This window comes from Barbus barbus, assembly GCF_936440315.1.
Source record: "Barbus barbus genome assembly, chromosome: 25".
NCBI classification, from domain to species: Eukaryota; Metazoa; Chordata; class Actinopteri; order Cypriniformes; family Cyprinidae; genus Barbus; species Barbus barbus.
In genome coordinates, this window is record NC_136753.1 from 29,871,726 (window position 1) to 29,897,094 (window position 25,369).

At 35.0% G+C, this 25,369-nt stretch overlaps 1 protein-coding gene across 3 annotated transcripts; it reads right to left on the bottom strand.

Annotated features, from left to right (window-relative positions):
• Positions 1–18: 18 nt before the first annotated feature.
• On the bottom strand, positions 19–24,137 carry LOC306845015 (methionine--tRNA ligase, cytoplasmic-like). 3 transcript variants are annotated; one of them, XM_079377508.1, is made up of 22 exons: positions 23,930–24,126; positions 23,591–23,681; positions 22,132–22,210; positions 20,745–20,876; positions 17,720–17,795; positions 17,477–17,649; positions 15,694–15,803; positions 15,496–15,612; positions 14,564–14,767; positions 13,402–13,603; positions 12,759–12,833; positions 12,159–12,329; positions 11,582–11,677; positions 10,542–10,659; positions 9,675–9,888; positions 7,370–7,501; positions 6,084–6,188; positions 4,566–4,761; positions 3,839–3,910; positions 1,798–1,824; positions 974–1,084; positions 19–401 (listed from the first exon to the last, which is right to left on the bottom strand). In XM_079377508.1, exons 1-22 carry the CDS (start codon positions 24,030–24,032, stop codon positions 252–254), a joined length of 2,754 nt encoding a protein of 917 aa, XP_079233634.1. In that variant the 5' UTR covers positions 24,033–24,126; the 3' UTR covers positions 19–251. The 3 variants fall into 3 exon arrangements, with proteins under 3 accessions (XP_079233634.1, XP_079233633.1, XP_079233635.1); XM_079377507.1 differs by having other exon boundaries at positions 4,566–4,757; positions 6,080–6,188; positions 23,930–24,112; XM_079377509.1 differs by lacking the exon at positions 1,798–1,824 and having other exon boundaries at positions 23,930–24,137.
• Between the last annotated feature and the right edge of the window lie 1,232 nt (positions 24,138–25,369).

Consider the following 25,369-nt stretch of genomic DNA (forward strand, 5'->3'; position numbering starts at 1 on the left):
TTTTTTTTATTTTTTTTTGTCTGTGTTTATTGATTGTGTGCATAACATATGTTTGTTTCAGAGGAACCAGAAACAGTGAGAAACACATTGATTTTATTGCATCTTAAAAAGATCATTTAACAGACTTCATTGCATTTTAAAAAGAATAGGTTGTATTTTTATAGGAGTGGATGAATAATGCAGTAAGACGTGTAGATTTCAGAAAATATTCCTGTATGATGGATTTTTTTTTTCCCCTCATGATCACCTTTTTATTTCTTCTTTCCTTTCTGAGCGGCCGGCTCTGGTTTTTTGCCCTCGGCAAGAGAAAGTTGTTTTTTGAGGTCCAGTAATGTCGCGACTTCCTTGTCAATAACAGACTTCTCAGCTTTCTGAGCTTTTAGGTCTCGTACTTTATTGCCCTGAAACACAAACACACAGCAATTAATCACAAACCAGCGCTACTAACCGTTAACACACCTGCATTTAACCAAAAAACATGAGCGGATTAAAAATATTACACTTAACGCAACACTTTAATAAAATGAGAAAATATTAATCGCAATGTCAGTATGTTCTTGTGTCGCTGCACTGTAAAAATATGGATACAAAATTACCTAAAAATTCATTAAAATGAGAAATTAATTTGAATAAATTCGAAAAAAGTTAAAAACATTAATCTCAACATCAGTGTGTTCTCGGGTTAAACAGAAATATATTTGAAAAAAAATGTATTTTTAGTTTGTAATATAATCTGTAATATATATGAATAAATACAATTTGTAATATATTTTAAAATAAAGAAAAAACAGTAGCCAATACACGCAGCTACTAAAGCATGTTATTTTTTGACAAAAAGGGCAGCATACTGACGCTCGAACCATCCACTAGTATATTATATTAACCTGAAAAGCCAAAAACTAATGTATAGACATTTATTTGAGTATATTTATTTGACATATATGCACGTAGGTGTGTGTGTGTGTGTTCGTACTTGTTCTGCCACTAAAGCCGTCAGCTGTTGAGCTCTCCCTGGATCTGCGTTTACATTCACCGCAGCAGCGCTGGGTTTGCTCTCGACTGCAGCGCTGCTGGAGCTCGGAGTCTAGAAATAGAAAGAAATAAATGGTTTCAAATAGTGGATAAAGTGCATTTTTCAGAAAAAAAGGAAATCAATTAAAGCCACAAAAATGATTCATGCATTTGTTTTTCATGTGTTTTAATTAAAAAGATAATTTAACAATTATATGGAATATTTTAAATATATAAAGAAAAAAAACGCATGCACTTTTTTTTATCTTGAGAATATAATATAATAATTATAGGAAATATTTTAACTAACAAAAATACGTGCATTAATTTTTTTTATCTTGAAAATAATTGAATAATTATAGGAAATATTTGAACTATTAACAAAAGCACATGCATTTATTTTTTTATCTTAAATATAAATGTAATTACATTAGATATTTTAATTGCTAACAAAAAATGCAATCACATTTGGTAAAGTAATTTGTGAGAGCCATCACACAAAAGCACACATGCGATTAATATGTTAGGCATTGAGCAGCTCTGTGAAATCATCGCTCTTAAATACACGTTAAAACGAATCTAAAATGCGGTTTGTTGTCTTTCAGATGTTTTTTGCTCCGAGCAGCCAGAGGCCGATTGTGTGCGAGTGACTGACAGCGCAGGGCTTTGATCCAGAGCTGCCGCTCTTTCAATATAGACATCATCACTGAATCGATTTCACAGTCAGTTCTAGTGAAAACAGAGACACAAAGCCGCGAGCACACAGAGCGTCACACGCATCTCTACCTTCGCTTTAGTGCTCTCCTCTTCTGGCTGAGAAAGAGCAGATTAAAATCACACAATCAGACAAAAAAGCGCAGACAGTCGATGAGGAAAAAGCATGAAACCTGAAGCTGATCTTCATCAGATCCATTAGTTCTTGCTGATATAATGGCTCTTTCTTATATCTTTTGTCCAGTGAGTTTCCATAACTGCTTCAGTCATGCACGATCATTTTTACAAATCATTTTATAAAGATAAAGCTCACAAAGAGCTGTTTCGAACTGATAAAGTAATGTTATATACACATTTTTGTCCTTGTGTTTATTGATTTCATGAATAAAATACAAGGTTGTTCCAGAGCAACAAAGCGGAAAAATGAAACAGCTAATACATAAATGATTGCATTTTAAAAATAATAATTCAGAATAATTCTCAGAAACTGAAAGCGTTTTTAGATAGAATTATCTAATATTATAATATTAATTTTTAGATAAAATGTAATGTATTTGTACACACACACACATATACATACATATATATATATATATATATACATATATATATATATATATATATATATATATATATATATATATACACACACACACACACACACACACACACACACTCACTGGCCACTTTATTAAGTACACTTTGCAGTTCCGGGTTGGACCCCCTTTTGCCTTCAGAACTGCCTTAATTCTTCGTGGCACAGATTCAACAAGGTGTTGGAAACATTCCTCAGAGATTTTGGTCCATATTGACATGATTGCATCACGCAGTTGCTGCAGATTTGTCGGCTGCACATCCATGATGTGAATGATGGTGACTGTGGAGGTCATTTGAGTAAACTGAACTCATTGTCATGTTCAAGAAACCAGTCTGAGATGATCTGAGCTTTGTGACATGGTGCATTATCCTGCTGGAAGTAGCCATCAGAAGACGGGTACACTGTAGTCATAAAGGGATGGACATGGTCAGAAACAATACTCAGGTAGGCTGTGGCGTTTAAACAATGCTCAATTGGTACTAAGGGGCCCAAAGTGTGCCAAGAAAATATCCCCCACACCATTACACCACCACCACCAGCCTGAACCGTTGAGACAAGGCAGGATGGATCCATGCTTTCATGATCTTTACGCCAAATTCTGACCCTACCATCTGAATGTCGTAGCAGAAATCGAGACTCATCAGACCAGGCAACGTTTTTCCAATCTATTGTCCAGTTTTGGTGAGCCTGTGTGAATTGTAGCCTCTGTTTCCTGTTCTTAGCTGACAGGAGCAGCACCCGGTGTGGTCTTCTGCTGCTGTAGCCCATCTGCTTCAGGGTTCGATGTGTTGTGTGTACAGAGATGGTAGTCTGCATACCTTGGTTGTAACGAGTGGTTATTTGAGTTACTGTTGCCTTTCTATCATTTCTAACCAGTCTGCCCATTCTCCTCTGACATGAACAAGGCATTTTCGTCACACAACTGACGCTCACTGGATATTTTCTCTTTTTCGGACCATTCTCTGTAAACCCTAGAGATGGCTGTGCGTGAAAATCCCAGTAGATCAGCAGTTTTTGAAATACTCAGACCAGCCCGTCTGGCACCAACAACCATTCCACCTTCAGTCACTTAAATCCCCTTTCTTCCCCATTCTGATGCTCGGTTTGAACTTCAGCAAGTCGTCTTCACCACATCTAGATGCCTAAATGCATTCAGTTGCTGCCATGTGATTGGCTGATTAGCAATTTGTGTTACCAAGCAATTGAACAGGTGTAGCTAATAAAGTGGCCGTGAGTGTGTATATATGTATATCTCAATATGATATATAAGACTTATAAAAAATGTATATAAAACAATATATTTTTACATTAAAATATAGATGAAAAAGATATATATGAAAAATGAAATACACATATATACTGTGTGTGTAGGTACATATATATAGCTCATATATATATAGTTTATATAGTATATAGTATATATAATTTCCATAAGCACGTCTGGCCTGGAAAACACAATTTAGCAGTTTCTGCCTGAAAACCCTGATTAATAATGGATGAACGTTTTTTACAAACCTGTTGTCCTCCAAATCTCTTCCTCAGAACCTCGATCTGTTCGTTCTCCAGCTTTTGGAACAAAGGACTGACCTGCAGGAGAGGTCAAAAAATATTAAATTATTCAAATAAAGCATACAAAAATACCTAAAGATCAGGTTGTTAATATTTCTTTTGAATAATGCTGTACTTATCTTCCTTTTCTTTCCTTACAACACCTAACATTAAATCAATAATGTTAAATGCTCATTTTTTTGTATACTTTATTATGTCTTTCAATTCATTTTATACAATTGTGCAAATAAACATTTCCTTTAAAGACATAATATATTTTTTAAATCAATTAATAATAATATTAAATAAATAAATATAATAATAATTAATAAATTAAAAGGGATGGAGGATAACATAAAAAGGTAATTAATATATGTATTGCTTTGTTTTATAGTATATATTTTGACTTTAGAGGTGCCCATATCTTTTCAAAATGTATACTTTTACTCTTAATTTCATATGTTATCCTCTCCATAGAGTGTACTTTAGAAACTAAATCTAACCAATCATTTAAAACTGGGGATTTTTGCCTTCTCCAGAATTTTGTTATTGCTTTAAAAGCTGTAATTCTCATTAAAGATGAGTTATATTTATTTAGAATACTAAGTAGCATAGGTCCTATACCCCCAAAAATTTTAATATTAAGTGTATTATTAGATATTAAATGTTAATATTAAGTGAATCGAGCTAGTACCGTGCCAATGCGGTGTCCGGCGGGCAGAGTGCAGATGAAGGTTCCTGTGTTCTGTAGCATGGCTCTGACGGAGGTGGGCGGAGCCTGCAGCTGCTGGCGGATGGTGTGACTGACAGACGGCATGTACGGCTCCAGAACGACCGACAGGAGACACGCTACATTCACCGACACGCCCGTCACCGTCCCGGCCCGCTGCCTGCAGCACAAACACACTCTTAACATCATGCAAACACACACTAATGCATGCTAACACACACTAACGTCACGCAAACACGCGCTAACATCACGCTAACACAATAACATCACACAAACACGTGCTAACGCACGTTAACATCACGCTAACACACTAACATCACACAAACACGCGTTAACATCACGCAAACATCACAAACACACGCTAACATCACGCTAACACACTAACAACACGCAAACATCATGCTAGCATCACAAACACACGCTAACATCATGTTAACACACTAACAACACGCAAACACATGCTAACATACTAACATCACACAAACACACGTTAACATCACGCAAAATGTTAACATCACACATACATACGCTAACATCACGCTAACGCACACCATCACACAAACATCACGCTAACACACTAACATCACACAAACACGCGCTAACATCACGCAAACATCACGCTAACATCACAAACACATGCTAACACACTAACATCACAAAAACAAGCAAACACACGCTAACATACTAACATCACACAAACATGCGCTAACATCACGCAAACATCACAAACACACGCTAACATCACGCTAACATACTAACATCACACAAACACGCGCTAACATCACGCTAACATCACAAACACACACGCTAACATCACGCTAACACACTAACATCACAAAAACAAGCAAACACACGCTAACATCACACAAACACGCGCTAACATCACAAACACACGCTAACATACTAACATCACACAAACACGCGCTAACATCACGCAAAATGTTAACATCACACATACATATGCTAACATCACGCTAACATCACAAACACACGCTAACATCACGCTAACATACTAACATCACACAAACACGCGCTAACATCACGCAAAATGTTAACATCACACATACATATGCTAACATCACGCTAACATCACAAACACACGCTAACATCACGCTAACATACTAACATCACACAAACACGCGCTAACATCACACAAAATGTTAACATCACACATACATATGCTAACATCACGCTAACGCACACCATCACACAAACACGCAAACATCACGCTGACACACAAACACGCGCTAACGCACGCTAACATCACAAACAAAGAAAAGGTCACAACTGTGAGATAAAAAAAAAAGTATAATAATAATAATAATAATTCGCAATTGTCTTTTCTTTTTGTTATTCTTTTTGGTGAAAAGAAGCTTCCATACACAAATTCAAAATGAGAGAGAGAGAATTACTCTGTGCTCATAATCTCCAATGTTTCATTCAGATGTTAGTAACGGCGTGATCACGTGTCACATGACTTGCCTGTCACCGTCTCCTCCTTTGATCTTCTTCCAGGGCTCGTTCACCTGGATGTACTGATTCCCGTGACGAGAGATGTTGAGGATGCACTTCAGCGCATCACGGATCCTGAACAAACAGCCCAGAATTAAAAAACAAAACATGATGAGACGCACTTACGTCTTTACTCGCGTGCATTATCAAGACACCAACATGCTGGAAGAGATTCTCATAAGAAATATTCAATAATCAGGGGTCTCACTGTTTTTGTTTAACAATGAATTTCTGAGACATTTTCAGTTGTTTTTGGTACCAAAGGGTCAAAAATATTAACTATTCAATATCACCATACTTACCCAGCTGATTGATTACATTAATAATTGCAAACGTTTTTTGTATGACAAGTTTTCTGAAATGTTATGTTTAAATATGCAAATGAGGCACAATCTAAGTGAACGTGCACTAATTTGCATATATTTCCAGAACAGAAATCTGTGATTTTGTTGACAGATTAAACGTTTTTTCCAGAGGGGATTTTGAATTTCTCTTTTCATCCCTCCATAAATAAAAATACTGTCAACAGACATAAAACAAATACCATTTTCATGATGCGTTTATGCATAAAAAGTAAAAAAATTATGCGATTGATATATAAACAGGCATTCAGAATATAGATAGGAATAAAACTCTTAAGTTTCGTGTAAGTGCAAATATTTATGTATATATGTTACTTTAACATTCAATTTGTATAAATGTGTAATATTTTAAAATGTATATTTTACATAAATATATTTTATATAACATACATAAAAATATGAATCTAAAATAATATATTTTAAAATAAAAAGTATATTTGTGTGTGTGTGCATATACACACACAAACACACACACACACACACATATATATATATATGAGCATAATGAAATATTTTATGTAATTGTTTTATAAATTTAAAACGTTGACATTTTTAATGACTTTTTTTTTCTTTCCATTATTCTAAAGGGAAACAAACACCTTATGAAAAGTGATATCCCCAAATCTCTAAACTGAACAGTGAAAAAACACTGGTGTAAGGATTTTTAAGCATAATTTTAAACACTGATTTTCTGTGCTATTCTGAGTTTGTGAACCACCAGTGACCTGATATTTCCCGGTAACTCTGATTTATAGAGGAATCACTGCCTGCTGAAATATAGAGCTGAGCAAAGCCAGACAAATGTGATTACAGGCTGGAAATCAGAGCTTTAATATTCCCTGATACTGGCATCATCTGGATCTGTGAACCTCTGCGTGTTTCTGCAGAACTGACCTGACTTTATCCAGCAGCTGGATGTACTGCTTGAGCTCCCAGCAGACCTGAGCGATGAGCCGCTTATCATCTTCATTCAGGAGCATCTCAGGAACGCAGCCGTCGAAGAACTTACCGACGAACATCCCGGCCCTGAGGAGAGATCAGCAGCAGCAGCACTGATGAGAACTAAACATGCTTTCAGATCTAAACCTGCACTAGAACACAAATACAAAGCAAAACGGATTTAAACAGAAGAAGAATGTTGTTTAGTATTTCAAGAGTTTATTTGCAAAAACAGATAACTCATGTTTTTATTGTGTTAGTTAGCTGCATCTGTTTTTGTAAATGAACTTCAGTTTTAAACAGATGCTGGGTAGTTTAATTTAATTCACATTGCATGGAGATGTTTGACTATTTGTGCATTTTGTCCAAGAACAAGTCCTATAGAGATATTTTCATTTAAGTTACTTAATGCATTTTATTATGTGAAGACTAGCTAAAAAAAAAAAAACAAAGGATATAAAACTGATGGAAAGGGAGACATTTTTCAGTGTCATTTTAGTTTTGAGATACTATGATTTTTAATATTTTGAATCTGTTTTTTTTGTTGTATTTTTTTAATGCATGTTTCAGTTTATTTCAGTTAAAGTTTAGTTTGGTAACACTTTATAATAAGGTTCATTAGTTACAGTAGTAAACATGAACTAAGATTGAACAATACTTCTACAGCATTTATTAATATTAGTTCATGTTAATTTCAGCATTTACTAATGCATTATTAAAATCACAAGTTGTGCTCGTTAACATTAATGCACTGTAAATTGACATCAACTAACAATAAATGACTGTATTTTTATAACTAATATTAACAAAGATGAATAAATACTGTAATAAATGTGTTTATCATTGTTCGTTCATGTTAGTTAATACATTAACTAATGTTAACAAATGACACCTTATTGTGAAGTGTTACCAGTTTATTTCAAGTAACAAAAATGCTTATTTCATGTTTTTAATCTTAGTTTCAACTCTAGAAATCCTGCTTCATGTGTTTTTACTGAATAGCTGGTGGCCAAGTGTCAATAAAATATGCAAACTGATTGAAATCTGATCAATCAAGATGCGTAAATGTTAACAGACCCTGCATGTATTCATTTAAAAACATAAACATGTATTTATATATTTATGCACATTACAGCTAAAAATAAACTGAAAAGAAAACTGATCTCAAAATGTCTAGATCATAACCTTGAGGAAGAGTTTGTTTGTATGTAAGCCATTCTGTGTGTGTGAACTGAACCCTGAATTAATCTAAACCTAAATAAATAAACCTTCTTTTGGGGACATTCTCATTTATAAAAACAGTACAATAAAGTATAAAGTTGTTGGTTTTTTACTTTGTAAAATGCAGATTTTCAAGTTTTCTGTTAGGAAAATTGAGAATAGTTTGAAAATGCAAATAAAACTTGAACAACTAAAACTAAAACAAAAAAGACATCAGTATATATAGTATCATATTTGAATAAATAAAAAAGAAAATTAAAATCAAAAGTAAATTGAAGTGAATTAAACAGGCCTTTATAATGATCAGAATGTGCAAAGCCAATCAGAAAAGAATCTGATCAATCAAGATGCACGATGATTATGAAATGTATCCAGAACTAATCAAATTAATTCAAATGAGAAGAAAAAACAAACAAATGCACTGATAAAAAAAAATAAAAAAAAAGCTGTATAGAAAAATAAAAAAACATGACTTTCCATGATTAACTATGATAATAACCTAAGTGTGTGTGTGTGTGTGTGTGTATGTATGTGAGTGTGTGTGTGTGTGTGTGTGTATGTGTCTGTGTGTGTGTGTGTGTGTGTGTGTGTGTGTGTGTGTGCATGTGTATGTGGTTTATGAGGACACAAATGTGTATAATGACATGGGTATGACAGAGGTATTACAATATGAAGGTGGTTTATGAGGACACTGCCTATGTCCCCGTAATTCAAAAGGCTTAAAAAACATACTAAATGGTGTTTTTTTGAAAATCTAAAAATGCACAAAGTCTCCTGTGAGGGCTAAGTTTAGGTGTAGGGTTGGTGTAGGGCAATAGCACACACAGTTTGTTCAGAATAAAAACCATTACGCCTATGGAGAGTCCCCATAAACCACAAAAACCAACATATGTGTGTGTGTGTGTGTGTGTGTGTGTGTGTGTGTGAGTGAGCGTGTGTGTATGTGTGTGTGTGTGTGTGTGTGCGTGTGTGTGTGTGTTTAGTGTAGGACGGAAGATGATATTATAATAATTCTGACTCACACTCCAGAAGCACAAACCTGTTGATGAAGTTGCCGAGGTTGTTGAGGAGCTCAGAGTTGTTTTTGAGAGCCATGTCGCTCCAGGAGAAGGCAGAGTCCTGACTTTCAGGCCGCAGATACAGAAGATAGAAGCGCCAGACGTCTGACGGGATCCCGGTGTCTTTAGCCATGTCTCCGAACACACCGACACCGCGACTCTTGGAGAACTTGGTGTCCTCGTAATTCAAGTATTCTGGACACATGAAAACAAACAAACAACAATTATTGTTATTATTATTAAATGTTAGAATGTTTTTAGTCTGCTGTTCAGAAGTTTGGAGTTAGTAAGATACTTTTATTCATCAAGGATGCATTAAATCGATCAAAAGTGACAGTAAAGACATTTATAATGTTACAAAATATTTATATAATTTCAAATAAATGCTGTTCTTTTGAACTTTCCATTCATCTGTGAATCCTGAAAAATAAAATGTATCACGGTTTCCACAAAAATATTCATGTTCTCAACATTGATAATAATCAGAAATGTTTGTTGAGCAGTAAATCAGTATATTATAATGATTTCTGAAGATCATGTGACACTGAAGACTGGAGTAATGATGCTGAAAATACAGCTGCACATCACAGAAATACATTACAGTTTAACACATATTCACATAGAAAACAGCTGTTTGAAACTGTAATAATATTTCACAATTTTTACTGTATTTCTGATCAAATAAATGCATCCTTGACAAGCAGAAGAGACTGCTTTCCAAAAACTGTATTTATTAGACTATATTTAATATGAAGTGGTATATGCATATTAGATTGAATTAGACTGCAATCATCTGTCTGGTTTCATGTTATGTGAAGGATCTGATCTGTGTTGTGTCCGGCTCTCACCGGTAGCGATGAGGTGGTTCACCAGGGTGTAGTTGTCTTGAGCTCCGAGAAGTGAACAAGGGAACACTACACTGTGGAAGGGAACATTGTCCTTAGCCATGAAGTTATAGAGCTCCACCTACAGGACACACATGAACATTACAGACTCAAACAGACCGCCTCCGGACAGCACTTCATCAACCAGGGGTTTCATTCAATTCAGGGTTTGACAAAGACACAAGCAGTTTTACTACTCAAAACCTTATAATTAACCATTAATCAGCTTTTACTTCTTAAAATGCAGTCGAAAATAAAAACAATGGTTATTGGAGGGTGTTTTTACAAGAAAATACTATTTTAGTCTTTCTATATACAAATTTCACATTTAATTCAATGTTACTTTGAAATTTTTGAGCAATTTCCAAATGAATGAAAAAATAAATCCTAACATAGATCATAAACATGTAGAAAAATTGAAGTTCTTCAAAAACAAGTCTTAAAATTAACAAATTCTAATATTATTTTTGTATCATTGAGAAACTGCTATATTTTTACTAATATTTTGAATCAGTTTTTATTTTAATATTTTTTCTGTTTTCATTTTGAAGTTTTTTGTCATTTTTAGTAGTTATTGTTTTGTATATGTATATATCTATAGTTTTTATTTCCGCTTTACTTCATGTTGGTTTCATTATTGATACTATTATAGTTTTTTTATTCATATATTTTATTTTTTACACATTTTGGTTTAATTTTAAAAGTTAATTTTGTTCTATATATTGTGATCTATATAGTTTTTCAATTCTAGTTATTTTAGAACATCAAGTTCAATTAAAACGAGAAATTACCTCATTTTTTGCTTATTTTATTTTAGTTAACATTTTATTCCAAGTGACAAAAATGATAGTTTTAATTTGTTTCAATTTTAGTTTTAGTTAATTACAATAACCCTACCCCAAACAACCATAAACAAGTCTGAAGATATACAAGATAAATATGATCTGTATCAAATTCAGGAGGTTAATTATGAAATGATGAAGCGATGTGTTATTGATCAGCACCTGCTGAGGATTCTTCCACCATTTCTCCCATTGGTCGGTGTAGTTTGCGGTGATGGAGAGGTAGCCAATAGGAGCGTCGAACCAGACGTAGAACACCTTCAGAGACAAACCGATGATTTAAACACATATTCATGGACAATATTAGTGAAATAACATCCTATACAGCAGTGGCCAAAATGATATTTTCAGCAGCTAAATATGGTTTTAAGTCAGTTATTTCTCTTGTGTGTCAGTAGGAGACATTCATTTGGCCATTAATTGTAATAATCCAGTGAGGTTTCAGGAGGTTTCTTGAAGCGTCTTGGAGACACAGTTCTTCTGGATTTAGTCTCAGTTTGTTCTGTTTCTTCATGTCATTCCAGACAGACTGATGATGGTCAGATCAGATCTCAAAAATCTCACTGGATTATTACAATTAATGGCTAAATGAATGTTTGGAAATGTAAACTGATATTTCCTACAGACACACTCCAGCAGAAGATACAAATAACTGACTTAACACCATTTTTTATCTGGTGAAAGACTAGTGTTCTTATCATTTTGTCCAGCGCTGTATCTAATGATTGTGCGCTCACACCTTCTCCTTGTATTCCTCGTGAGGCACAGGTGTTCCCCACTGCAGGTCACGCGTGATGCAGCGCGGTTTCAGGCCGTCGCGGAGCCATGAGCGTGTAATGTGCCGCGCGTTTGCTGTCCAGTCCCCGGAGCCTGTCGATTTATCAAGCCACTTCTCCAGCTCGTCCTCCAGCTACACACACACACACACACACACACACACACGTTTACTTAGCTATCTAAATGGGTTCATCCCATAGGCGTAATGGTTTTTATACTGAACAAACTGTGTGTGCTATTGCCCTACACCAACCCTACACCTAAACTTAGCCCTCACAGGAGACTTTGTGCATTTCTACTTTCCCCAAAAACCTCACTCTGTATGATTTATAAGCATTTTGAAAAGTGGGGACATGGGTCAATGTCCTGAAAAGTCACCTTCACCTTGTAATACCTGTGTTATACCTGTGTCATTATACACATTTATGTCCTGAATCTGATTTGTCACAAAAACGCGCACACACACTCTCTCACTCACACACACACGCACACACACACACACACACGCACTGAGCCGAAGACGAACAGATCAACATTCACATCATACAGGTGTGTTTATTACCTTCGGCAGGTTCAGAAACAGGTGTTTAGAGCAGCGGATCACCGGCGTCTCCTTGCACACCTTACACTGTGGATTCTACAGGAGAGACAAATATCACACAGTAAACACAGCTGTTCAGTAAGAAATTAATACTTCTATTCCTCAAGGATGCATTACATTGATCAAAAGAGACAGTAAAGACATTTATAATGTTACAAAAGATTTCTTTTTCAAATAATTTCTATTTATCTGTGAATCCTGAAAAATAAAATGCATCAGTTTCCACAAAAATATTGTGCAGCACAACTGTTTTCAACATTGATAATAATCAGAAATGTGTCTTGAGCAGTAAATCAGTATATTATTATGATTTCTGAAGATCATGTGACACTGAAGACTGGAGTAATGATGCAGAAAATACAGCTGCAGATCACAGAAATAAATTACAGTTTAACAGATATTCAATTAGAAAATATTGAGAAAATCGCTTTTAAAGTTGTTCAAATTAAGTTCTTAGCAATGCATATTACTAATCAAAAATGAAGTTTTGATATATTTATGGTAAGAAATCGCCAAGCCCTAATTCTATGCTTCTCCAAATGCATCCCAAGACGTCTGTGTTCAGTGAGCGGCACTTAAGTGACACAGAGGTCTCGAACCGTACCCTGAGCTCCACAGCGTTGATCAGACGGCCACATTTATCACACTGGTCCCCGCGGGCTTCTGGGTAACGGCAGTGAGGGCACTCGCCCTCCACGAAGCGATCGGCCAGAAAGCGCTGACAGCTTTCACAGCGCAGCTGCTCGACCGTGTCCTCCAGCAGAAAATCCCGCTTATGCAGACGCCAGAAGATATCCTGAGCGATCCTGAGGACCACAGACAATCATTCACAGCTTAAAACCTGCAGATCGTTTCTGGACACCTTTAGCCTTGCTAATATTGTGCTGGAGCTCTGAACCGGGCCGAACCTCCTGACTACAGAAGTGCAAAATAATTACATGATAAACATGCAGCTTCACAGCCTTCGTTTATGAGTTAAAAAATTTTGAAAATATACTTTAACATCCAAAATCACTTAATTCAGTATGCCATCACAAGCTGGCTTTCACTGAATCCTTTTACATAATAAAGTAAATTAATAACCAAAATAACATAAAAGTAACAAAAGAAAATTGTTAATAAAAAAAAAAAAAATAAAAAAAAAATTTAATTCAAAATGTATTGTAAAAACCAAGAGTTGTGCAAATTTAAGATGATAAAATAAACAAACAAAATAAACAACATTCTGAAACAAAATGAAACAAAAGTAAAGTCAGTGAAAAAAACAAACATTAAACTAAATACATTTAAAAATGTATTTCTAAAGCACTATTAAAATGCCATACAATTTTAAGATGATAAAATATCTAATAAAAGAAAGTAAAAAAAAAAAACGAAGTAAATTCAATTTAAAATTTATTTATAAAGCGTTATTTATAAACAAAAGAGTATCAAGGTGCAGTAAAATTATAAGATAAAATAACATAAAAAGGAAAGAAACAAAAGAAAAATAAGATTAAAATGTAAAACAATATTTAACATACATAAACTAAAAAAATAATTGTTATGCCTTATGTCCAGTTTTTATTAATATTTATTTCAGCTCTAGTTTTTTTTGTACATCAAGTTAAAATAAATTAATATGAGAAATTAAATAAAAATAAATACCCCCCCCCATTTGAGTTAACATTTATTTTATTTAAAGCAATGTTTTATGGTTTTAACTTCAGTTTCAAAACATAAATAAACACTAAAAATGAATCTGATAACGTAAGGCCTGTGCTTACTGAGTCTGCTGTTCAGTGGTGGTGCGACCGAAGAAATCGAAGTCGATCTGGAACCACTGGTAGATGTCGGCGTGGACGGCGTGATATTTATCGCAGATCTCCTGCGGCGTCAGACCCTCCTCACGAGCCTTGTTCTCCGTCGCCGTCCCGTACTCATCCGTACCGCAGATGAACAGCAGATTCCAGTCGCGCAAACGGCCGTATCTGCAAAGAAACACAAAGAAGCGTTTATATGCGAGGCACACATCGACAGCAGATACTGACCCTCATAATGCACTCAAAATCTGTACAATATTTTCCTAAAAAAACCTATGATGTATATATATCAATATTGATGATCTTATTTGATTATATCATTGTATAAATCATATAATCTAAAAGTTACCAGTATTAACCATTTTGGAATCAACGGAATTAAATTAATTAATAATTTAATAAAATGTCATAATAAAATTAAAACAATAATAAATAAAAACTCATGATTGCTCAAAAACAGTCCAAATTTATAAAACCTACTTATTTATTTCTAACAAAAACAAACATCAAAACAAAATAAATATTACTCTGATTTTTTTTAAAACTAAATAAATTCATTTCACCTGCATAAAACTTCACTTTCAGATAAAAAAATAGCATTTGCAGTTTGAAAAATGTCTCGTTTGACAGCACTGCTTTAAAGATTATTCTACAGAGAGTATTTTTGACACTTAATGGGTCAAAATGACCCAAACATTTTTAATAGTTATATCTCTATATTAAGAAATAATAGTAAAACATATGAAAAAAAATGAAAGCATTTGCAAAGTTTCATACTAAAACTATTGACTTTTTTTGTCTTTTAGAAATGTTTCTATCTCTCTTCCAGGGCATAACGGGCCCGAATGCATTATGAGGGTTAAATAAGTGAATGATGAATCTGAAAGCGGCGTTACCTGGCGAACACGTCAGCGCTGAGCACACAGCCGATGATGTTGCCCAGGTGTGGAACGTTGTTAACGTACGGCAGAGCGCTGGTGAGCAGCACATTTCTCTTTCCTTCCTGAGGGAGACTGAGAAAAACACACAATAACATCACTGAGCACACACCGGCTGACAGGGCTTTCATGTGCAGTAATGAGGTTTAATCGTACATGGGGTGTTTCCTCTCTGTGACTGCAGGAGAAGCTTTGAGTCCTTCAGACCAGACCTGAGCAGCTTCTTCAATCTCCTCCACTGTCATCACATGCTCGCCGTCTTCAGCCTGACAAACCACACAGTTAAACAGCGTACACAACAATCATCCGAACGACTCAAGAACGTCTCACAAACATCTCGCGGACATATCAAGAATGTCTCACAAACATCTCATGAACATCTCACAATCATCTCGCGAACATCTCGCAAACATCTCGCAATCATCTCGCGAACATCTTGCAAACATCTCGCAATCATATCGCAAACATCTCGCGAACATCTCGCAAACATCTCGCAAACATCTCGCGAACATCTCGCGAACATCTCGCAATCATCTCGCAAACATCTCGCAAACATCTCGCAATCATCTCGCAAACATCTCGCGAACATCTCGCAAACATCTCGCAAACATCCCACGAATGTCTCAAAAACGTCTCAAGAACGTCTCACAAACATCTCAAGAACATCACACTAACATCCTACGAACATCTCCCAAACATGTCACAAACATCACACCCCACAAACATCTCCCAAACGCCTCAAGAACGTCTCAAGAACGTTTCAAGAATGTCTGAAGAACGTCTCACAAACATCACACTAACATGTCACAAACATCACACCCCACAAAGATCTTACAAAACATCTCACGAACATCTCGCTAACGTCTCAAGAACGTCTCACAAACATCACACTAACATCCTACGAACATCTCGCAAACATGTTACAAACATCACACCCCACAAACATCTCACGAACACCTCAAGAACATCTCACGAACATCTCACAAACGTCTCAAGAATATCACACTAACATCCTACGAACATCTCACAAACATGTCACAAACATCACACACCCACAAACATCTTACAATCATCTCACGAACATCTCGCTAACGTCTTGAGAACGTCTCACAAACATCTCAAGAACATCACACTAACATCCTATGAACATCTTGCAAACATCACACAATCATCTCACTAACATCTCGCTAACGTCTTAAGAACGTCACAGTAACATCCTACGAACATCTCGCAAACATGTCACAAACATCTCACGAACATCTCACAAACATTTTGCGAACATCTTGCTAAAGTCTCGCAAACGTCTCAAGAACATCTCACAAATGTCTCATGAAAAACAGATCAGATCAAGAACATGTCTAGGTCATATTAACATCAAAAAAGAAATTATATTTTGCATAAAGAAAATTAAGTGTATTTTAGCTTCATGATGACAAAAATTTCATTAAAAATAAACGGTGATATTATTTGCATGACAATTTATCAAAATTTATTATTTTAGGGGGAATAATGACCTGGATGTGCACGTTTTGTAAGATTCATTAAAATGTATTTTTATGAGGGTTAGACTGAGGATGAGGTGATTAATTATAATAATTATAATTAATCATTAAGGATCTAAACAAAGGCAAGTAATTTTTTATGCAAAATATAACCTTGTTTTTCCTTTTACTAAAGCTACAAGTATATAATTGGTAATTAAAAAGTTAAAAATAAAAGTTACTAATATTCGAAGAAATTAGTAACAAATAAAACATTTAAGCTGACATGCTAAATTTACCAAGATTTAAAAATAAAGTAAGGTGCAAGAAAAAAGATAAATTAAGATAATAAAATTACTAAAACTTAAATGAATCTGAAGAAAACATCAAAATAAAAGCAAATTCAAACTACGAGTAAATCCTTTAGTAGTATAATTAATGCTGGGATTCCTGTGCACCTCGTTGGCGTTGGTGGGGCTGTCCCGGCGCTGTGTTTGTGTGGCCGGTTGTTTCTGGAGGAAAGTCTTCAAGGCTTCAGCACCTTTTCCCTGCAGGACTCTGTGAGCGGCCGTCTGACACGCCTCGAGACCACCGACCCGCTCGAACCAGCCGCGCACAAACCCCAGCTCCCCTGCAGAGGAAAACCTCGTCAGATACGAGTCCTGCAGTCTGAGCGGACCAACAGGTGATTGAGCTCTTACCGGCGTCAAAACCAGAGTCAGACAGGAGAGGATACAGCGCCGCCCACAGGACCACATCTGCAACTGACACAGCCTCCTGAAACACATCAGGTGGTTACTTCATAAAGGTTACAGGAGCGTCTTGTTATTAGGCTTACTGTCGCTGTTTATCATTTAGGACAGTAAACCATGAAAGCCTACCAATGAATAAAAAATAAAACAAGGCAATTGCAACTTTTTATCTCACAATTCTGACTTTTTTCTTAATTCTTTGTCACAATTCTTTTTTTTTTTTTCATGCAACTCTTGACTCCTTTTCTCAGAATTGCAACATTTAAACTCACAACTGTGAGGCTAGACATGTGCCGGTATTCGATGATGCGATATATCACGGTAATGAATTTGCACGATATTGTTATAATCTGCGATTATGAACGCGATATTGCGTAGCTTGTCAGTTAACTACTAATTAACTACTAATCACAGAACCAGCTTTACTGACGAGATGCGCATGACATTTGCATGTGATTAGCCCCATTTATTACAAATTATTCAGATTTTTTTTAATACATTTTTAAGAATATTTTAGCTTATATTTCACAATTTTGACTCGTTATGATGTTTATCGAAAGACAAAATCGCAATTGAGAGAAGAAAAAAAAGTCAGCATTTTCAAAATGATATAATAAATGTTCTGTGGGGTATTTTATAACTTGCAATTCTGAGATAAAAGTCAACTGTGAGATAAAAAAGACGTAATTACCTTTTTTATTTTTTATTCAGTGGCAGAAACAGCTTCCATAGTAAATGGCAAAACAAACCATTAAAAATGTTTTTGTTCTTGAATAATATTAAATGAAAACTAATGTTTTGTTAGCCACTGACAACATTAAAACAAGTTTAAGTACTAATATTACAAATACTAAAACTGCAATAAAAATAAAGCTAACAAACAAAAAAGCACATAACCAAAACAACTCAATCTTACACCGAAATTAAAATGAAAACTGAAAATCTAAACATGAAATCTAATTATTAGCTTTAATTGATATATGTTTTTGTTGTGTGTCGTATTAAGCCATATTGGTAATTGCCCCTTGTGGGAATAATAAAGTTGTAAAAACTAAATTAAATTGAATCTATAGCATCATGCAAACTATTTTAGATGAGATTGAGTTTAAGTTTTATTGGATGTCCTCGATGTTTGTACTCAAACACAAACACCTGTTGCCTGATCCAGAAACTAATGACTCTTATGAACCGATCTTTTTAAAGAATGGATCTAAAACACAGAGGATGTATGGTCAGTCAGTGCTGTATCATCATGATTGTATCGGTCTAGTGTCTCTCTCTTCAGTCACACACTACAGAATGGCTAATTGCTGCCATCTAGTGTCTCAAAACTGATACTGACAATAAAAATGAAAACCAAACAGAATAGCAACTAATAATTCATATCCATGTTTTTTTATATATATATATATATATATATTCATATCCAACGCTACGTTGTTCTTAAGCTGTACCTTATCGTTAATATGCGTTTCCCGAAACGTTGTTAGTTCATCTGTAAGTCATTCCTTCGTAAGGTTGGTCTGGAACACTCTTAGCTACACCTTAGCGCTGTTCACAGTTCACTACGGGCCACCACTGCTTCTTCACATTTCAGTCGATACGATTGTAATTCTGTGGCAAGACTAAAGTTGTAATACACCCAGTGTTCAATTAATTGAAGTGTTTTATGCAAAAAATAAAAATGTTATTATACTGATGGTTGTTAGTTTTGTTCCATTATAATATACAAAGGCACATCTTTAGGAAGCACATAATTAGGAGTCTATTTAAAGGGAATGACTGCGATGGGGAGTTTGGTCAAACTATATGGCAGCGAGACCTGTCCTAAATCAAAGACGGCTGTGTCCGCGGAGCCAGTAAGTGCATGTGCACTATTTCATAAAAGAAAACTTTAGTGCCCTGGCTTCCAAGATAAAATGCTACAAACATTTTGCCTGCCATGGGAGCAAATTCAGCAGCTTTTACATCTTGTTAGTCCAACTTTGTCAAGACAAGCTCGACGGAGCTACCCCCTAAGCCCTGAAATTCAGCTGCTGGTGTCTCTCTGTTTTTATGCTGTTTTCTGGAGGTGGTTGGGGATGGATATGGGCTGAGTAAGACCTCGGTGTGTTCATTCACTCACAAACATCCTGCTCCGTCACGCCACCGTTTATATATATATATATATGCCTTTAGCCAGGCACGAAGTGATGGAGGCACATCAAGGCTTCCATGCCATTGCGGGTGTCCCACGAGTAATTGGCCTTGTGGACGGGACACTTGTCCCCATCGCCACCCCATCAGCGCTCGACCAGGCCTTCATAATACACATGAACATGACAATATAAATGACCCTTTCAAAAGCAAGCGAAGCCAAACAGAGGCAGAATAGCCTACTTTTGACCGGGAGGTTACGGGTTCGCGCACTTGCAAAATTACACATACATAGCACATATATATATATGATATCCAAGGTTGCATTTAGTTTGCAATTTGGATTATTTTATTAATGCAGTGAGCCCCGATAAATGCAATTTCTACTATTTCTAAAGTGCTTCTTTATAATGAACATCGCTTTCTCAATACTTTACCCACTTTATAACGCTAGGAGCTCCTGTATATAGCAAACAATGGATTCTCGAGCCATCGATATCAACCTATTCAGCACCACCGCCATGGACAGCACCTGCTAACGTCGCACGTAAGAAGGTTTACCTTAAACAACATCCTAAAGTATAGTTCGGGGAACACACCTAGGAAAGGTATACTCCAGTTAAGGTGTACCTTTATCAGGAAACGCAGCCCTGATCTGTTGTTGCTGTGTGACGACTGTGGAATGTTTTTTTTCTCTTTTGGTTTAAGGCTTTATTTTGTGATGACATTCAGCTGATTGTGTGTATTGTTATACGTCCTGATGAGTTTCTTGTATGTATTCTGAGTCCTGTAGGCCGCTGAGACACAGATGTGTGTGTTTATGATGAACTGGACTCACTGCAGTAAGGAACGGTGTGTTTTTCTTGCTCAGACTCTGTTCCAGCCAGTTCAGCGGCTCCTTCATCACAGCGGCCGCTTCGACACGCTTCCCCTGCAGCGCCAGCATGTGGAGAGACTGCAGCACTGCAGGCTGAACAAATAAACAATGATGCATATTTGTCAGTCAAAATCAATAAAACAGGTCAGATTTCTGTATCATACTAATAAACTAAATGTGTTTTATATACACAATGACCATTTATATATACTAGTGCTATCAAACGATTAATCGCGATTAATTCCATCCAAAAAAAGCTTTTGTTCACATAATATGTGTGTGCACTGTGTATATTTATTATGCATATATATAAATACACACACATGCATGTATATATTTAAGAAAATTTTTACATTTATATATAATATAAATTATATGAATATAAATATATACACTTAAATACATGTAAATATTTTCTAAATATATACTGCATGTGTGTGTATTTATAAATATACACAGTACACACACATATATGAAATTGTTGACTTATGTTGATTCTAAGCTAGCCTATTTGATTAAATGCAATTTGAAAATATGATTATTTAAATAATAATATTTAAATATAAATACAGATTTAACAAATATTTAAATATGAATATATATATAATATATGGACCATTTATACACACATTATATACATATATTAACATAGTTAAATATATATTTACACATTTAGTGTGAATATTTAAATTCATACATTTATGGATTTGAATATTGCTAGTCATATTTTAATCATTATATTTTTTTAATTAATTTTAAATTGTACTTTTCACAATTAACTGATTTATGCTGTTTTTTGAATAAAAGCATTTTGATTAAGTATTATTTAAATTAAATAAAAAATATGCAAATAGTTAATAATAAATTATGGCATGATTTTCTGAATACAGAAATCTGACCGGTTTCATTTATGTGTGACTGACAAACATGCATCACATTGAGTTTATTAGTTAGTTTATGTTTAAAGCACTAAATCAAAATGCATGGAAATTTCATATGCAATTAAAGTCTTATGCATAAAATCTAGAGCTAATTCTATTTATTTAGTTTGAGTGAAGACATGTTGGTCACATCTTGGTCCTGGAACAGCCTCTCTAAATAACCTAAACCTGAAGCGATGGAATGATTTTGATCAGAAGGTTGTTGTTTGTTAAAGCGTGTGTGTGTGAACATGCAGAATTACAGAATGCCCAAAAGTGAAACTAATCCTGAACGTGTTTGATAAAGTGAATCTGAGCCTAAACTCTTTTATCTGATGCAGTTACTGTACAAATGTCTTTTGCATGCAACACATTGTGCTGTATACGTAATCATAATCATATGCATCATTAATCTTTGCGATAGTCACCTGTAAATTAGTTGCTTCCCATTCCAGCCACTGATTAGTTGCGTCAGTCGCCGTCTGACCGCTGATATCAAACAGGTATCTGTGGAGACATGCAAATACACCATTCTGTCTTCGTGAAATTAGTTTAACATTCGATAGGCTTTAGGTCAAAGCCTGTTGTTATAACAATAACACTCTTTTTAAAAAGTACACTCAAGTACAAGTAAATGACTTTATCTGGTTATGTTTATCAGAATGTGACGGATATGTAATGTTTTGTGCATTAAAATGATTTCTCTTCCAACAGCTCTTTTTACTGTTATGTACTGTATATAATCATTTCAATCCACTGCAGATGTGCACACAGAGCAAAGTGACTATAAAATGTGTTTATCGATGAACTTGAGTCTATAGAATCTTCTGATAATCATCCTGTTTATCTGCATTACCTCCAAACAGGACGAGCCGGCTCTGAGGTTTAGGGAGCAACAGTTTTGTTTTTTAATGCTTTCATTATTAATTTTTTACTTTCTCTTTTGGTCTTTATCCATTATTTCAAGCCATAGTTTCATTTCTAGCTGTGCATTTCCTAGAGACTAGAGATATTATTTTTTGTACATCTACACTTGTGAGTTAAATTCATCATTTCGCACTGTTTGTGACCCGACGTCACTTTGCAAAACTCTATGATTTTGTGAAATAACTGATTAATTAAATAAGCACATTTGCATGTATATCATGACCTCAGACTAGTAAGACTGGGTGAACTTTAAAACTTATTTTTTACTTATTTAATAAATACATTTTTCATGTACTGTAGATAATACAGTGCAATTTATTGTGTCGAATATTGAAAAATCTGACCTATATATCAAACAGATGCACAGATTTTTTATTAATTACATTTTTAAATTGCATGCATATATATAAAGCCATAATAATTTTTATATCTGTTAAAAAAAACTCACAAGTGTAGATGTACAAAAAATAATATCTCTAGGAAATGCACAGCTAAAAATGAAACTATGAAATAATGTAAATGCATCCCCTGAGGACAAATAAGACACACCTGTGGATAAAGACCAAAAGAGAAAGTAAAAAATCAACCATGAAAGCATTAAAAAACAAAACTGTTGCTCCCTAAACCTCAGAGCCGGCTCGTCCTGTTTGGAGGTAATGCAGATAAACAGGATGATTATCAGAAGATTCTATAGACTCAAGTTCATCGATAAACACATTTTATAGGCACTTTGCTCTGTGTGCACATCTGCAGTGGATTGAAATGATTATATACAGTACATAACAGTAAAAAGAGCTGTTGGAAGAGAAATCATTTTAATGCACAAAACATTACATATCCGTCACATTCTGACAAATATAACCAGATAAAGTAAAGATTTAAAAAAGATTACAGACGTTTACGTCACAATACTGTCTTTCTTTAAAAAGCGTATAATGTAATGTGTGTTCCAGCACTCACTGGCAGATGCTGTTGGAGCTGAAGAGATGCTGACCGCCGGGTAACAGCAGGACGGGGAACACCGGGTGAGAGAAGTGAGGGACCACTTTCTCTGTTACACAAACACACCCATAACATGGTGCTTTAATACATACTATAGTACTGCGGTATTACCATAAATACACATATATGGGATATAGTACTATGATGTTATAAACTATGGTACTTTTATGTTTACTATATTAATAGACAGCTGCATTACTATCAAAAACAAGCTATTATCAGTCAGACTGAAAGTAACAGACTGGATATCTGGATGATAAGGAGCATCAACAGAAAGTCTGATACAATGTCTCTCACCCTCGTGGCTGACCGCTTCTGTGTCACATTTCACTCCAGTGACTTCCAGCGCCGCCAGCACTTTAATACAGTGCGGGTTCCCTTCGGCGATATACAGCTTCATTTGACCCTCTGTCACTTTACGACGCTCCTGAATGAATCTACTCTGACAGACACACCGAGAACACTGAACACAACCGGTCTGTGAACGGAGTATATACGCTGATGCAACCGCGCGTCAGAGGAGATTGTAGTTTTTAATGGTCGCTCTTTCTTCGGAACAGCCCTGAACTCGTGCTAGCAGAAGACTACAATACCCATAATGCAACAGCAGAGGCGTGAACCTTCCGTCAAGGCAGCGTTAAGCTCATTGGTTAAAGAGCTGAGCGCCTGGATATAATTGGTCAATGCCGATATCAAATCCTCAAATCAGTGCGCACGATTAATTAATGTTTAATTTAAAAACACTGTCTGAGAATTTCCATTTCACCTCTGAGTGGGAAAGGAATTTTTAAATGTTTCTAGAATCCATTTATATTTATATTATTTATATATTATTTATATTTAGAGGTGACTAGTAAAATGCTTCTCTTTTGCATTATTTTCTAGTTTTTAATTCTTTACACTTTTATCATCAGTATTAAAAGAAAAACTTACATTCAAATAGTGCAGAATCTATGGTCTTTAGTACATATATAGTCTCTAAATGAGGGACTGAAGGTGAGTTTATGTAAATTGTTCAGTATTTCATTTAGAATGATATCATGTGTATATGTTTTAGCAAACTTTATACATTTTCCCGTTTTAGTTGTGACATTTCAAGGTTTTTACACCAGTAATGTGGCAAAAAAACAAAACAATGGGCTTTTAATTATTTAAATGCATATTTATATTCGTGTTTATGTTTATATTTATATTATGAGATGACTACTAAAATGCAATACTTTGCATTATTTTATCATTTAATACACAATTGTTCATTGAAATATGTTTTATAATCAGCATGACAAAATGAAAATGTGAAAACAACAAAAACTTACCTACAAGTGCAGAATCTGAAATATTTATTTTGTCCTATGGTTTTACACCATGACATTTCTTTATTTTTATTTTATTTATTTATTCATTCATTCTTTCTATTCTATTCTATTTTATTTTTCAAAACCCTAAAACTGTAGTTTTGTTTGCTAAATTGGGCTGAATGAAAAATACCAGATTTTCAATGTACTTTCTGTATGATCTGTATGTATGCACTATACACCTAACATTGCCTAATTGTTTTTCTATAGCCTATCTATCCATCAGAAAAAAATAGTACAGTTTTCAGGCTTAATTAGCAATATTGCCAAAAGCATCACACACGACAGTCGTGCAGGAACCAGATGAATAACCAAACTAGATAAATAACTCTGGCTTATAAAGCCGCTCTCTGGTTGGCTGTTGTCTGTCACGTGACAGCGC

Excerpts from the sequence above, each read along its gene's own strand:
- LOC306845015 (XM_079377508.1), bottom strand. The coding sequence starts at position 24,032 with ATGAAGCTGTATATCGCCGAAGGGAACCCGCACTGTATTAAAGTGCTG. Across the intron at positions 13,604-14,563 it reads ACCACTGAACAGCAGACTCA|GATCGCTCAGGATATCTTCT; the intron begins GTAAGCACAGGC and ends TGTGGTCCTCAG. Across the intron at positions 4,762-6,083 it reads AAAGGAGGAGACGGTGACAG|GCAGCGGGCCGGGACGGTGA; the intron begins GCAAGTCATGTG and ends TTTGTGCTGCAG.